This window comes from Alosa pseudoharengus, unplaced genomic scaffold, assembly GCF_046254945.1.
Source record: "Alosa pseudoharengus isolate Yale_2024_CS ecotype anadromous, Long Island Sound unplaced genomic scaffold, YU_APseudo_1.1 YU_APseudo_1.1_scf_6, whole genome shotgun sequence".
In the NCBI taxonomy this organism is placed as follows: Eukaryota; Metazoa; Chordata; class Actinopteri; order Clupeiformes; family Clupeidae; genus Alosa; species Alosa pseudoharengus.
Genome location: NW_027468848.1, coordinates 9142147 through 9158972, shown reverse-complemented (window position 1 = coordinate 9158972; position 16826 = coordinate 9142147). Strand labels below are relative to the sequence as shown.

Sequence of the window (16826 nt, the reverse complement as noted above, 5' to 3'; positions counted from 1 at the left end):
GGAATTTAGTCCTTTCGGCAATTCTTATCACACTCGTGACACATGCCCACACACACACACACACACACACACACACACACACACACAAACACACACAAATGCACAGAGCAATTCTTATCACAGTCACAACTACAGGGTGACCATTAATCCGGATTTTGAGCATTGATGGTGATTAACGGTGATTAAACTTTTTTACCAGATCTATGTCATAGGTGTCCTGTTATTCAGAATTAATAGCCACCCTACATGATAAACAAACATGGATTATTTAATTGATTACATTACTCACAAGGATGAAATATAATGCCATCAACTGCAGTGATCATATGTGCCTTTTATTTAAAAAGTGCACATTTCATCATACATCAAACATCTTTTTTAATCTCCTGAGTACAAGCTCATAAATATTCACTTCTAGCCAACATCACGTAATGCCCACCATCAGACACATGTCTGATCTAATATCTGGTCAGCATCTATCTGTATCTAGGGTCTTTACATTTCTATCCTGCTGTATACAGTGTGTGTGTGTTTGTGTGTGTGTGTGTGTGTGTGTGTGTGTGTGTGTGTGTGTGTGTGTGTGTGTGTGTGTGTGTGTGTGTGTGTGTGGATGTGATAACAGCATCTATCTGTATCTGGGGTCTTTACATGTCTGTCCTGCTGTGTACAGTGTGGGTCACAACAGCTTCACTGATGATCCAGTATATATCCAAAACCCAGGGTAGAGTGTGTGAGTGAACGTGGTCTGGACTCTGTGCAGGAGGGTCATTGTGTCAGAGATGCTGTAGAAGGCCAGAGTTCCTGCCCTGTGATCCACGTACACTCCTATTCTGGAGCTGGCCACTAGAGGGAGTTTAGTCTCTTTATAATTGTGGTAGAAATAGGAGCTGGAGCTGGAGAGGCGCAGCATCCAGGACTGATCATTAGATCCAAACGCACACTCATGACCCCGTCCTTTCCTGCTGATGCTTTTATATGAGACTGCTATATAAACCCACTGCCCACTCCACTCAACCTCCCAGTAGCAACGTCCAGACACACCCTCTCTACACAGCACCTGTTCCCACCTATCAAATCTCTCTGGATGATCAGGATATGACTGGAGCTCAGCTCTGTACTCCACCCTCCTGTTCCCCTCAGACAGATGGAGGGTTCTGTGTGCTGTGTTTGGATCCAGTGTGAAGTGACAGGAGTCTGATGGAGGAGAAGAGAGAACATGATGAACTTAGACTTGTGTTTGAGTATTACAGTGTGTGTGTCTGTGTGTGAGTGTGTGTTTGTGTGTGTGTGTGTATACATTAGCACATGTGTAAGGTTGTGTGTGTGTGTGTATGTGTTTGCATGGCTGTGTGTGTGTGTGTGTGTGTGTGTGTGTGTGTGTGTGTGTGTGTGTGTGTATGTAAATGTGCATTGTTGTGTGTTTGTTTGTGTGTGTGTGTGTGTGCGCGCACATATGTGAATATGTGTATGGTTGTGTGTGTGTGTGTGTGTGTGTGTGTGTGTGTGTGTGTGTTTGCGTGTGCACGTAAATGTGCAAATGTGCATTGTTGTGTGTTTGTTTGTGTGAGTGTGTGTGCGCGCACATATGTGAACATGTGTATGGTTGTGTGTGTGTGTGTGTGTGTGTGTGTGTGAGTGTGTGTATGGTTGTGTGTGTATGGTTGTGTGTGTATGTTTCTTAGTGTCACTGGGTATATGTGTACATAGTACAGGGTGTGTGTGTGTTTGTGTGGGTGTATTCATTAAATGAAACGTTTCCTTGTGTGACTGTGCATGTTACTGTGTGTATTTGTAAGTGTATACTGTATGTGTATGTGTGTGTGTGTTTGTGTTTGTGCTTGCATGACTGTGTGTGTGTGTGTGTGTGTGTGTGTGTGTGTGTGTGTGTGTGGGCGTGTGCATGTACATGTACATGTACATGTGCACTGGTGTATGGTTGTGTGTGTATGCGTGTGTGTGTACGTGCAAGGGCGTAGGTTTGGTCTGAGCTTTGGTGGAGACACTACCCAGCAACTCCCATCTCCCCCCCCCCAAAAAAAAAAAGAAATAATGTATGATGCGTGCCTGACTTTAATTTTGTAAGATGCATTACCTACTGATGTATGATCCATTACCTAGTCAAAACACCATGTCAAATGTACCCGTAGCCCAGAATCTCCCCTATCTGAAAACAACCTGGCCGGGGTTCCTCTGTCGCTTTATAAATAAAATATTGATGTCATGAGCAGTGACATAGCACGACTCAAATCTCAAAGAAGACCGGTAGTATTCACTAGGTCTATAACTAGCCTATAACTAGCTAACACTAAAAAAAACACCTTGTCCTTACTCAAGTTCACCTGCTGCTGTGAGTGACCCTGCCACACCACCACTGTCTGATAAAGGGAGCAGCTGGGTTGCTTTTTCTGTCATCTGACAAAGTCACACATCGATTGCCATTATGAGTGAGAAAACGATTGGAAACAATGTTTTGCATTCATGTTCTATCTCCAGCACGTCAAGCCCATAGAAATGCATTTGTTTTCACTGACATCCTCGTGACTTTTTCATTCATGTTAACAAAAATTAATAATAACATTGCTGGTTAAAAGCATGCATTTCCTTTCCTTAGTAACCATTATCATAGTAGGCTACACAAATCTGCTAGCGCGATATAGCTGAAGCTGGTATTTGGTTTCCAATGTCCATTTAATAGGCTATGCACATACAGTATAGCACTGTCAACTAAATGTGTACTATACCAAAAAACGAAGTTTCTGGCATTTTTATGCCTTGAACTAGCGCATAATATTATGACTTAGGCATACACTTTGTTTCTTGAAATAGCTTCTGATGTCCTCCACCTTGCCCGACATCCTCAAATCGACAGCCAAACAAAGATTATAGAGCTAAGATCTTCGCAGCCAAGTGTGCCAAAAACTTGTAATCGACAGCATAGGCTACAGGGAGCTAAGCCAATCAAAAAACAGACTGTAAGTGGAAAATTATTTAACCATGTACCGAATGAGGCGCTTTTCCCCCCGTTTCATAGCCTGGCGGGCCATCCTATATCATTGAAATGTATAGTCTGGAATTGAATCATTCACCTGCTTAATCCAAGGGGCGGGCAGAGAATTGACCTGTCGCTAAGCCCCGCCCCCCATTGTTACCGTGTGAAAACTCGGACAAACAAACCAGACTTGATTAGAAATACATTGTGGACAATGGCAGCTGACAGTATATGAAAGCAGGCTTTGAGGACGTTTTGGTCGATAAAAGGATTTACTTTCCTCCAGAAGCTATCAAAAGGGACTTAATTATGCTATGGAGGGGTGTATTCAAAACTTTAGAATACATACAAGGTGACAAGCAGTTGTGGCAAGTAGCCGTGCAAATCCCACTGACGTTAATACTAGCTAGCTAGCTAGTGGAAGATTGACACTAAGATATGTTAGGTTACGTTAATATTTGATGTAGTAAGAATATAGTAGTTGGTTAATGAGCATTTTCATCTTGGGATTTAACAGGAAACCTGTGCCCACGTTGTTGGCTTAGTTGCCTACATTACGTCGAGGTGTTGCAAACGCGAGAGACGTCCTGTAGGCTACTTTTGATGAAAATATACCCCGTTTTCTAGCCTCTCGGGGTACCGGCTATCAGTATTACATGTCCCCAATGCAAAACGTTTGACCATGGTTATCCGTCGGGGTTTTTTGAGTTAATAAACTCCATAAATAAACATTAATTTGTCATTTTATGCCTGCCCCCTGTTGTTTCCTATGGAGTTGTCCGAGCTGATGTCCGAGTCCCGTTGAGGCTGGACTGTCATTGGCTCATCAGCGTTCTAAGGGTGGTGCTTACAGTGGGCATCGCTTTCAAATGACCACTTCATTCGCGCATTACGAGGCCGTGAAGCTGCGTGAAGCTTTAGTACCACTTTCAGCCACTGTGCGTCGCTCTGCCACTGTACATCGCTCTGCCTGCCGCCCCCCTTCTGAAAAAGCAGGAGACTTGCCGAGAGTAATCCCAGCCTACGAATTCAATAACAAAATAAATCATGCGTAATTAAACATTAGCCTACCTCGATTTAGGCTACTTGGGTATGGCTTAAGGCTTGACTACACGGTGGTAACGAAAATCGAAATTGAAATTTGCTGTCTACATTATTGTCAGTGTTGGGTTAACGCAACTACGCAAATCAAAACAATGGTGTGATAATTGAGCCAGTAGAGAAATAACTGTTCAGAATTAATCTGCAGCCTTGGGTAGGCTTCTGCGACGTTTTTAACAGGCTACGCTATAGAGGCTTAGACAACTATTAGCGTGTTTCCATCCAACTTCCTAATGCACATTTAATCTATTCGAATAAGAGATCCCGGTTGGAAACACGTGAAATGCGCATCAAAAATCCTAATGCGCATCTATATTTGATTCGCTAGAGGGGTTTGGATTAACTCTCGATGCGCATAAGGTATAATGCGAATAAAGTTGATGGAAACGGTTTATTCGCATCGTGTGACTTAACCTTCAGAGAATCTCAACAATCTCTGGCGCTTCCCTATAACATTAGGCAACTTGGTGTGTTCTCTTGCTTGTTTCCGTAGAATAAAACTGAATACAAGCATCGGTGCACAGCTGTTTTGCTGACGCTGAAGTTTTCGCCAACAACTCGATTGGCACACATCGCAAGTTTATACAACTAGTGCAGTGCCCGTTCAAACATGCCATTCCTGTAGAAAACCTGTAGCCCGATACATGCCCGCAGGTATGCCTGCTTTAACAATAGGATGATAGGGAAAAACATCATTCCAGCTAAGCATTCAATAATGTATACTGAATATCATAATATATTAGCCTATAATTAATGTGCAGTAGCCTAAGAAGAATTTAGGCATGACTGCATGTGATTTCTACAGATCGGAATGGAATAACAAATGTTTTGAGTTAAGGCTATAGGCCTAGCTTATTGCATAACTTTCCTGATAGTGAAGACAAGCCATTTTGTGATCGTTTGACATTTGCAACGATGTGACTCAAAAGCAGTGTTTGGTAGCATAAGTGACGTTTCTCTGTCTGCCACTTGTTGTCTAGCTGTGTGGCACGTCTTCTGAAACGTTAAATTCGGGACCATTAGCCCATGGCTTGTTTCAATTTGGGACCTTGCAGTCGGAAATGTAGTTTGTTTATTCAAAGTCTCACGTCCAATGTAGCCTGGGCTATTCAAAGCATCCGTTTATTGCACATACTTTTCATGTAATTTTGAATAGAACTACATACTCGTGTTTGTTGGCCTGTTGTTGCAAAATCCGCGTAATCATTTTATGCAAGTAAACATACATGAAGACTTTATTGTTGAGATCAGAGATGATAATCAAATATCTTGCATTTTAACCGATTTGGTGCTGCCAAATCTCCGCTTATCCTCTCTCTGGTCCTGCGCGCAGTTCTGTGTGAGAGGGTGGCTATGGTAGAGCGGAGAAAGTCGATATATAACGATATACTATGCACTGCACTTACTCATGCCAGTAGCAAGACACTACTCATGCCAGTAGCAAGACACCTGCCAAGTTTGAAATCGAACGGACCAACTACACGCAGACAGACAGACATTCCTGCAATTTATGGATAGATAGATGCGATGGCTTGTTTGTTGGGATAGGCATCCGACAACGAGTACTCGGGGCAACAGCCAGGTCTATCATTCGTCATAATTCTTCAAACCCTGACTTGTGAATCTAAAGGTCTCCACCCACTGTTGCTCAGTGAAGTAGAGCTATAATCGGCCTTTAAATTTAGGCCCGACAAGACCCGACCCCCACAGAAATCAGCCCGAGCCCTGACCGAGCCCGAGACTGACAGCTTTTTAAAAGCCCGAACCCGTTTACAGCCCGACATTATTCAAATGTCCGCACGCACGCAGCTCTTTTGCCTTTTGTCAAGAATGAGTAACATTTGACATCATTTATTCATGACTAACGTAGCCTAGGCCACTTGGAAGTTGGAACAAAGAAATAAAATAGCAAGTCCTCTCAGCATTCTGAAGTTTGCGGGAACCCTCCCATACGCAGCCCCGACATTAAATAGTTCTTGCTCCAGCTTTTCAAACCCCTCGCCATTTACGATATTAAAAGGCCTAATGTCTTTACAGCGAAAGCTGACACACTTCTTCTCCGTAATCATTTGTTTCACCTTTGCAGGGTTTGATTTTGTTGCTGTAGCCTAACAAACGATGTGATCCTGATGGGCACTGACAGCTTTGATCAACATGCCTTATCAGCGACGAATTCCCTGCCGTTCTACAGAATGTTGCATCCTTTGGATTTTACATAACCACTGGCTCATTATTCTCATTATGCACATGATCAAAACTTTTCCACACCTCAGACTTTGCTTTCTTTGCCGGTGCAACTAAAACCCCTGTCACAAGAGGCCAGCCTCTGTTTCACCTTATAAGCATCCATTTCTGCATCTTTCTCGGTGGTTTGCGCAGCCTACAGTAAGTAGGTCATTGAGTTAGGAGTCCTCTAGACTTATTTTAAGCTGTCTCAGAGGTGGAAAGTTGCGTTCGTTGAGGGCAGGGCCGAATTAACATATCATAGACCCTTGGGCCCCCCTGCCCCCCAGCCAACGTGAATCTGGCGGTCAGTTAATAGGCCTATCTGTGAGGCCAAGGCTCACCAAATAGCCCGTTTGTTTACAACTAACATTACATTTAATTAAACTGCTTATGCTATGCCGAAATAGTTTCAACATTTTGAATATCAGTGTCGGGTGAATTAGGAAATGCCTTATGGCTGAAAGCTGCTTGGGATCCCCCCCTGTCAAGCAATAACCATACAAAAAGTTAAAAACAGATGGCATGATACGCGTCACTGACATAATGCGCAAATAATATAGCCTAGATATTCCAATATATTCGAATACATGTGTTTATTTTAGAGGGGATATTCGAACGTCATTTTTGAGCAATTTTGACAGCCCTAGTCCACTGTAGGCTACGCCAATTGCCTGTTAACACCTTCCGCCTAACCCCGGTGAGTGGGGGTCGCTATAATGCGTGTGAAATAGCACCATTGAGTAGCCTATGCGAAATAGCCTTAAAATCGTTCCGATGTTGTGTGCCTTCTGGTTTCTCCACCTACTGGTTTCCTTGTGCGTGCATGCGCTGCAGCAGTTGTCAGACATTCACAAACCAGTTGTTTTAGGCGGTTTGAAGTCGCTTTTCATACGCCATGAGCGCTCGGCTACATTACAGCCACTCAGACAAAAGACATGTAAAAAAATATCTTTTGAAAACTAGCATTAAACTGGATTCTATCCCGCAAAAGCAACACACGCGTGACTCTCTCCATCCTGATTCCCTACTCTTTGAGCCAACTAATATGTTACGCGAATCAATTAACTATTGTAGGCTACCATTAATTAATAACGTAGGCAACACCCAGGTAACATGTTGTCCAGGCTATCTGAAACAAGGTTGCCTCTCATCTACAACAACTGGTTACCTTGGGCTACCTACAGTCGTCAGTGCACTGTGCACAGTAGGCCTATGCTCTTTGTGGTTGATCAACTAAAAATAAAAGATGTATTTGGTGATGACGTTATTGTGGGCCTAGTAGACCTAAATTTTTAGAAATTAAATGGTACGAGAAACGATCTACATAGCGCACAGTGTTGCGCGGTCTGCCCGAAATTAGATCAATACAGTAAAGCATCAATACAGTAAAGTCAACAGTAAAGAAGCTGAAGACGCGAGTTAAAATAATAAAGACACCCCTTCAGGAAAAGCGATATAGGCCAGGGCCGTAGTCACCATAGACATTGAGGGGGACGTGTCCCCCCCAATATTCAAATATGACCAAAATGTCCCCCCCAATATTCGGACATAGAAAAACAAAAAAAGAATAAAGCGCTATACTAGGCCTACAGGAAACCAACACGTATCTGAAATGTAATCAAACATAAATAACGCACAAATTAGTGACTTATGGTTGCAGAGTAGCCTACACCCATGAGTGGTTTGTCCTGGTGATTTTCCGTTTTTCGTTAGTGGCGTGCACTAATAAAAGCTTCCATTTACTGCACCCTACTGAGGTGAGGTAGGGCTGTCAACAATATCGCAAAAGCTACCGGAACAATTTTCACAAAACTTCTCGGAAAGGTGTAGCACAGGCTAAGGAAATCCCATACATGTTTGGAGCCGATCAGACTGAAAGGGAACATTTTCCATATTGTATCCTATTCTCGCAATGATAGCGAAAGTGAAACGTTTTATTTTAAATAATGAATTTGTGCAAGCCTGTGTCATTTCTTTCACGTCTTTCAACATAAAATAATGCATTCATATGCTAGTAGTAATGCCAGAAATTACCGTGTATAGGCCTCTTAGAAATGATTGTTGCATCTTGCATATTATTTAGATGCGTCCTCAATCGCGCATCCATGCAGGCAAAACGTGATCAAATGTGGTGACGTTTACAATACAGCCTAGTTAATGTGAATCGCGGACAATAAAAAAAGGAATTTGCACCTCCATTCACCAATTAAAGGCTGTAGTAGGCCTTCTACATGTACATGTTGGCACAAAACGTCATTTCTGTCAGAAGCCAGTCTATAATGCATACAGGGGTAACATGAGGTGAGTCAGACAGAGGAGGGGCCTGTCTTAGTAGCCTATTCCTGAATCATGTCCCTTTCAAACTACGTTAAAATTGTGTGATTAGCCGCCAGCATAATAAAATCTAAATTAAAAGACAAAATCTTAGGCTCCAAACCTATGAGTCTAAGCCTTAGTTTAAAAAAATCTTCAGGTGTAAGTAATAAGTCAAAGAACCACATTCTGTGTAATATAGAGGTTATCAAAAGATACTCTAGTTTGTAATTTCTTAGTAAGTATATATTTTGAACACAAATGGAGTCACGGGTCCAGGGATGGACCATTGAAGTTGCTTCTTCTCCACCCTTCTCTTTTCACAAAACTCTCCGGGGGGGGGGGGGGGGGGGTGCATTCTGTCTGTCTGTCCCTCAGACCCCATCACAGAATTGGTCCCCCCCAATGTTGACATCATGACTACGGCCTTGATATAGGCTATGGGAAATATTGGGAAAAGTTCTTAAAGAAGATGACAGTAGTACAAGTTATGGTCTAGGCCTACTTCTTGAGAAGCCATTTAAGTATGACAGCCAAAACGGGCAGCCTGCAGGAATAAATCTACCGGTATAGGTTTGCGCATGCATAAAAGTTACCTTAGTTCGTTGTGTTTGTGACTTTAAACAGTGGATGTGCTTTGTGCTTCATTCAGCATTATAAACCAGTTCTTACGCTAACATTTTGACAGGGCCGGCGATTGCTATAGGCGAGCTAGGCAATTGCCTAGGGCAACAAATGTGTTGGGGGCGCCCCGGAGTGGCTATCGGGAGCTTCGGGGGGATTCCCGGTGGCCCGTTAACTTTTTGTGCCAGTCTGAATGTCGTGGGCTTAAATATATTGTTTCTGAAGTTCATTTGCTGCGCCCTCGCGCCACTTCAGCAGCCTACATGTAGAACGATCGCAGCCCCTTACTCGCAATTTCCCCAAATATTAACAAAGTAGCACTCACAAAAACTGTTTGGAAGTCGCAACTATATCTAGCCTATATTTGCAATATTTGGGGAGTTTATGAGCGGTCCCTCCTCCAGTGGTAGTGGTACGTTCTATGAGGTACCAGTGTTTAGCTGTGTCACAAAACAATAAGCTTTGTCAGACTTACTTATTACTTTTAAAATGATATTCAGGGCTAGGCTATATACATTTTAAACATTCGGGGCTGAAGACCCGACAAAGCCTTGCGTTAATTCTTCAGATGGGAAGTGTCAGGAATTTTCATACGAGAGACGTTCTCATTGGTGGTTAGTATAGGGAATTGACAGCAACATATCCAATCACATTATGAGAGATGCTGAATTTAACATAAACTGCGATGTTTGATTTTAAATTAATATAAATTTAGCCGGGACTGTAAGCTGGCACACGTGGGTGCTCGATGTTTTCAGTGGGTGCCCGAGAGACGGAGCACCCACGGTATCGGCGCCTATGACAAGCGTATCTCGCGGTTGCATCCATTACAAACAAACATGCAATGTGAACGTCTGGGATTGGGAAGAGCACTAAATGCTCTGAATAAGCACGAAGTCAAACCTTTAAATGAAACACTTTAATAATCAAAAAAATAAACCGCTAATGAAGTAAACTTGTGACCATCAAAAATCGTTTATCGCCTGTAACTCAGTGATAACAGGACGTAACAGGAAGGCATTTGGCTGAGCAACGGAGGTTAATATGCTCTATATTTTGTCCAAATGATGTCTGTCTATCATCGTTGCACTCGGAGAAAACCAGAATGTTTAATTTGTCCTGCGTTTCTTCTACAGCTGCAAACGGGATTCACTCGCAGTTAACCAAATATTTCTTTATTAGGGCAGGGCAGGCATATTTCTGGCTATTAAATTATTTTTAAACCAGTCTGCTAAAGTCTGTAGTGAAGTCTGTGTAGGGTTTTCCAGGCTCCATTTCTTTTTACAAGACACCCTACTCACTTGAGCCATCTACCGGTTGTTTGGGTTGTTGCAGCGTCTCACTGGGAAAATACAAATTAAAGTCGCGTGACACCGCGTGATCCCACGCGCGGACCGCGAGTGAAGCTGGCCAAGTCGAAGCACTGCCCACTGTAGCGACAGGTCAATTGTCTTTCAAACTGCCTAGGCATGCAATAGGCCAGCGCTACGACCATATCCGTATCCGGTCGGCAAAACGGCAAATACATCCTTCTTCGAAAGGAATGAAAGGCATTGTGTTGCTCTACTTTCAAAGAAAAGCACAAGTCCAACTCCTCCAAAGTTGACGCCAATGCCGATTCAAACAACCGCTCTATCCTGTTACAGTAAGCCCGCCTTAAGACTCTCTAACAAAATAGAGCGCTGTGACTGGATGAGGTCCACAGCGTCAACCAATCGAAATTCCTATGGTTCGATACCAGACGTACAGGCTGAGCAAATTAATTTGCTGCCGCTAGGGTGCGTCTAGATTTCTAGGCTACCCGTTTCATGGTTGTGTGTGTGTGTGTGTGTGTGTGTGTGTGTGAACATGTGTATGGTTGTGTGTATTTTGTATGGTTGTGTATGGTGTGTGTGTTTTGTATGGTTGTGTATGGTGTGTGTGTGTGTGTGAGAGAGAGAGAGAGAGAGAGAGAGAGAGAGAGAGAGAGTGTGTGTGTGTGTGTGTGTGCAAGTATGTGAACATGTGTATGGTTGTGTGTGTGTTGTATGGTTGTGTGTGTGTGTTGTGTGTGTGTGTGTTGTTGTGTGTGTGTGTGTGTGTGTGTGTGTGTGTGTGTGTGTGTGTATGTGTTTTGTATGGTTGTGTGTGTTTTGTATGGTTGTGTGTGTGTGTTTTGTATGTGTGTGTGTGTGTGTGTGTGTGTGTGTGTGTGTGTGTGTTTTGTATGGTTGTGTGTGTTTTGTATGTGTATGTGTGTGTGCGTGTGTGCGTGCATGCGTACGTGCGTGTGTGTGTGTGTGTGTGTGTGTGTGTGTGTGTGTGTGTGTGTGTGTGTGTCCAACTTACACTGCAAGAACTCCTCTCTGGTCACTGGTTCAGGAAAAACATCAGACACTGAAACATCAGAAACTGAAACAGATAATATCACTTTACTACCCCCATACTTCTTAGGTTTGGCAGCTGAAAGAAGCTTTTAAAGATAAAAAGAGTCATTAAAACTATCATTCCGTTGCTAGACCCCACATGTAGAGCCTTAGGGACTGTTTGAATCAGTCAGTAAAGACTTACTTGTTGGTGGCAGCATCCCCTTACTGTTTGTTCTTCTGATTGGGAGTTCAGGATCAGCATCTGGGAACCAACACAGAGACACTCATTCACCCAGGATCAACTATACAAAACAAAACACATCTTGCTTGGCATGCATATTATCTTGTGTGTACTCCTTCTTTTGTGAAATGTTTGGTTTTTAACATTTGTGACAGGCCTGTTAGCTTTGGAAGGAAGTTTCATTTCAGCTGAAGATGGGAATGCAACGTAATGACAGACTCACATTCTAAAGACTGGATGATCTGGATATGTGCCACTGTTGAGAGACACAGAACATACAGAGTCAAATGAATCCATAACTGTTTGAACATAACAGGGTCTTATAAAAGTAGTTCATCATTGCGTCCATTCTAGAGGTTTGTCCAACCTGCTGTAGATATCTTGGCTACTTCCTGCTTGAAGATGCCACCCAGTTTCTCCTCCAGCTGCTCCTTCACTGCAGAGACAGATTCCTTCACAGCATCAAAAGAGACACTTGGGTTGATGGTCATGCTGGGAGAGCAAGGAGAGTATCGGAATGATGGGATGTTCTACAGAGACAAATATAAAAGTTGAGAGAGTTTATTATGAAGGTCATGCTGGTTGTAACTGTTCTGCAAGGAGCACCAGTGACTGACACAACATTCTGCAGAGAGAAACACAAAAGGTGAGACAGGTCACCTGGATATTCAGTCAGGGCTGTTTCACCCAAAGGCTGCAGACATAATGAAGTGTATCAGTTGGTTTAGTGTGAGTGTAATTAGTGTGTTTAAGTGTGTGTACATGTTAGATACATACTGTACATACTGCATGTAAAGCAATACAATCTGTTGATGTTTGGACATATGTCATATATTTCACATAAACTATCAACTTAATAGTCTTTCTTATTCTTTACATTTACGGTAATTTCAGTTCCATGAGTGCAGATCAATACCTTGAGGAAATGGATGTGATCCTCTGTGTGTGAAAGCTGCTCCAGTTCAGCATTTCTCCTCTTCAGCTCAGCAATCTCCTGATCCAGTTTCTTCAAGAGTCCTTCAGCCCGACTCACCTCAGCCTTCTCCTGAGCTCTGATCAGCTCTGTCACCTCAGAGCGCCTTCTCTCAATGGAGCGGATCATCTCAGTAAAGATCCTCTCACTGTCCTCCACTGCTGTCTGTGCAGAGCTCTGTTAGGAGACACACAAAGAGGAGGGCAGGAGACACACAGAGGGAGGTGAAGCTGAAAGTGTTTCATGGTGTCAGTGGTTCTTTGTGTGCTGTAGAGATGGCAGCAGAGGCACACTTACTCACTGGGCTCAACACTCTGGCCTGAGGGTGGAATTAGATTCTAAGGCAGGGATGGGCAAACTACGGCCCGCGGGCCGGATCCGGCCCGCCAAGCACTTTCATCCGGCCCGCCGAGCATTTCATTTAGGCTAGTTATCAGGCTGCTCGCTATTTTTTTCCTGCGATAGACGTTGGTTAGCTTTACTGCAAACTGCTTTTCACTCTCCTTAGATAACGTTTACAATGTCAATGTCAAAACATCATGTTAAATAGAGATAACATCATGTTAAACTAATTTAACTCTTAGTTATCTCCTTTGCAGCAGATCTAACGTGAACATATGCAATCCATTTAATTGGGAAAGCGTCTGCACTCACGAGAGGGAGAGAGAGCCGCAGGTTCCAGCTGGCTTGTGATTGTTGATAATTGATATCTCCTCCTTATAAGAAAGTTTTAAAAGGAAATCATGAAGGCAACAGTAGTTCCCACTACTGACCATTTAAAAACTGTGAGAGGGCCCAGCCGTAGGTACAGCACTAGCCATAGTGGAGCAGGCAGAAGATCATTGAGAAATAAACGTGAATTAAAGCGACTGTCTTAAAGCGATAGTGTACAATTTATACATTTGTTTAACAGCATAAAATTAGCAGTATTTTTAAAACAAATTAGCACTATTTTAAAACAAATACTTTTCATACTAAATTATAGGCTATAAAAAATGTATTTTTTTAGGCGTGTGTCGTCGGGGGGAGGGGGGGGGGTTGTGTGGCCCGCCGGCCAATTTTCAAAACCCAATGTGGCCCTTGAGCCAAAAAGTTTGCCCACCCCTGTTCTAAGGTGATCCTCCTAATATTAAAGCAACACCAAAGAGTTTCTTGTACCTTAAAATAATGTTTCCAAAATCGTTTCAGTGGTTGATCAACTTGTAGCAGGGTGAACGGCACTTCTGCATTCGTTTCGCGACCCTCTATCTGCAATAACCGCACTTTGTAAGTTTGCCAGTGGGGTGTACTACGAATCTCGATTAGTGGGTTAGCGAGGTATGTTGCGCTCAAAGCCAGGCTATGCTATGACACGAAAGTGGATCTGTTTTAGTGTCGCTATATCACCATGGTATCTTATGCTGTCAACCAAACCTGGTCGGGAGGAGGTTATGTGCTAAGTTATAGCTCAAATCGTGTAATCTACCGGACACTGACCAATCAATTGTCTTAAAAACAAAGTTATCTCACGTGTAGGATTCTGTCATATATCTTACAGGTGGAGCTCCGCCTCTACTAACATTTTGGATCTCGAATGCGCTTTAATAGTGCTGTGCGTGCAAATATCCCACTATGGACGTGCATACCATACAACAACTGATGACAATTGATTTATTTGATGTTATAGGTTAGACACAAAAAATCACCGCAGTGTAGATTAAGCTATCGCTCATGAATGCGGAAGTAATTGTTTTTAAATAGAGGCGGTCTTGTGCGTCTCCACGTTACACGATTGGCCAAAATCCCAACACCGAGAACGCGCACAGATCTGAGCTGAAAGCCTAGTTTGACAAATATATCACATAACTGCAATCGTAGTATCACTTAACGTATACCCCTGAGTCAAGGCTTTGTCAAGCCTCGATATGTCTACATAGCCTAGATATGTCTAACGTGCTTCGTAGTATACCCCACAGATCGGGTAGCGGATCTGTAGTTCGATGGAATGAGACATAAGAAACTACAAATTTGACTTGCATCTGATGTCGCAATACATTGTACTTTCATAAATCATGCAACATATTCTACCTTGTCTGTGGACATTGTTATTTGCAAAGCCGGTGAGAGGGAAAGTTCTTTGGTGTTGCTTTAACCCTTATCATTTTGCAGTATTTATATTATAGACTTACAGTAAGTCTAATTTCTACTTTGTTTATTTCACATGTGTCTATTATTCATCATAAATTCAGCACATGTTTGTCATTAAACAACAGAATGAAAAAGTAGTTTATTCTGGAAAATGAAATTATACATGTTGTAATCTTGTAATGGTGCTTTAACACAACTGCCTTCATAATATTAATAACATATGAGAGCTGAATCCTCCATCAGCCAGCTATAGTTTTCTCAGGACTCACCTTGAGAGTCTCCACAGCCTTCCTCAGCTCCTGCAGCTCCTTCTCTCTCTCCTGGATTCTCTGCTGGAATCTCCTCTGGGTCTGCCCCAACTGCTTCTGTTGATAAAAACAGACACTAAAAGTTCCATTAATTCATCAAAATATGAATTACAAATAACAAAGAACAATGTATTGAGAAAAAGACAATACTGCAACAACAGCATACTATTCAGTTCAGTAAGAGTACTGGCATTAAACAGCAATGTAAAATAGCACCTGTAAAAGCATTGTAGGCCTATTTTTCGCAAGATTGATTTTACTGGACACGGGACTTTGCACCTGATATTCATTTGGTTGTTATCCTCTCAAAGGGGCATGCAAGTCACTGCAGAATATGACTACATGTTGATGTATGAAGAAGGCTCCATACCGTATTCATACCAATGCGCTGTATTTGTATCATCAGACCTCTCATAACACTGAGACACAACTGACTCACTCACCTGTTTGTCGGTCCATTCTGCATCAGCTGTGACTACGTCATGGCCTTTGTGTTCGTCCATCGTGCACAGATAGCAGATACAACTTTGATCAGTACGACAAAATATTTCAAACACTTTCTTATGACGGGGGCAGATCCTCTCCTGTAGCTGGCCTGTGGCATCAATCACTGAGTGTTTTCTTCCTGGGTGAATATCATTGTGAACCTTTAAGTGAGTTTCACAGTAAGACACCAGACACTCCAAACAGGACTTCACGGCTTTGAGTTTTCTCCCAGTGCAGACATCACACTCCACATCTCCAGGTCCAGCAGTAGATAGAGCAGGAGGGGCAGCGTGCATTCTGGTCTTCCTTAGTTGTTCCACTAGCTCTGCGACAACATTATTTTTGTTTAAAACGGGTCTTGGAGCGAATGTCTGTCTGCATTGTGGGCAGCTGTAAACTCCCTTCTGGTCTTCCTGGTCCCAGCAGCCCTTAATGCAGCCCGTGCAGTAATTGTGTCCACAGTTAAGAGTCACTGGATCCTTTAGTAGATCCAAACAAATCGAGCACATTAAAATGTCTTCGTTACTTGAAATCGCCTCTGCCATTTCCCTTACGTGCTAACAAACACTAGCCTACGAGAAGAGCTGAGTAACAATTTTCTTTCACTTTCGTTTATTCTGGGTGTTGCTTGCTTGTTGCGTGCAGATCAGGGTCAAAGTGCCCGCCCAGTTTTGTTAATCATGAAGAATAACATGAGAAGCTGCATGTATTTAGGTTTTTTTTTTTTTCAATTTTATTGAAACAGAGTGAGGTACAGAGCAGGGTTTCCGTTGTCCGGTAATTACCGGACATTGGCCGGAAAAAAAATGAGATGTCCGACAAAATTAAATCTCTCCGGTCAAATTGTCCGATTGAAATTGGCTAATAATCCCGTCCCCTAACGCAATCTGAATGATTTGAGAATAAGCCTTAATACGTAAGCCTATATCATACGTCCTCTGTCTATGTTTTTAAATGAACAGGCTCTACCGTTTGAAAAGTAAGCTATTAAACAACACGCATAGGCTATGCTGCATTTCAAATAGGAAGCGCACGCTTAAATCGTCCATGTTAAACAACGAACAAATGAGTGAGGGGGTTCAAACATGGC

At 42.7% G+C, this 16826-nt stretch overlaps 1 protein-coding gene across 1 annotated transcript; it reads right to left on the bottom strand.

Annotated features, from left to right (window-relative positions):
- Window positions 1–314: 314 nt before the first annotated feature.
- LOC143105765 (tripartite motif-containing protein 16-like) lies at window positions 315–16309 on the bottom strand. The gene is made up of 8 exons (XM_076269873.1): window positions 15694–16309; window positions 15212–15307; window positions 12759–12992; window positions 12210–12372; window positions 12066–12098; window positions 11804–11863; window positions 11582–11644; window positions 315–1194 (listed from the first exon to the last, which is right to left on the bottom strand). The coding sequence occupies exons 1-8, from the start codon at window positions 16279–16281 to the stop codon at window positions 677–679; spliced, it is 1755 nt and encodes a 584-aa protein (XP_076125988.1). The 5' UTR covers window positions 16282–16309; the 3' UTR covers window positions 315–676.
- Window positions 16310–16826: the final 517 nt, after the last annotated feature.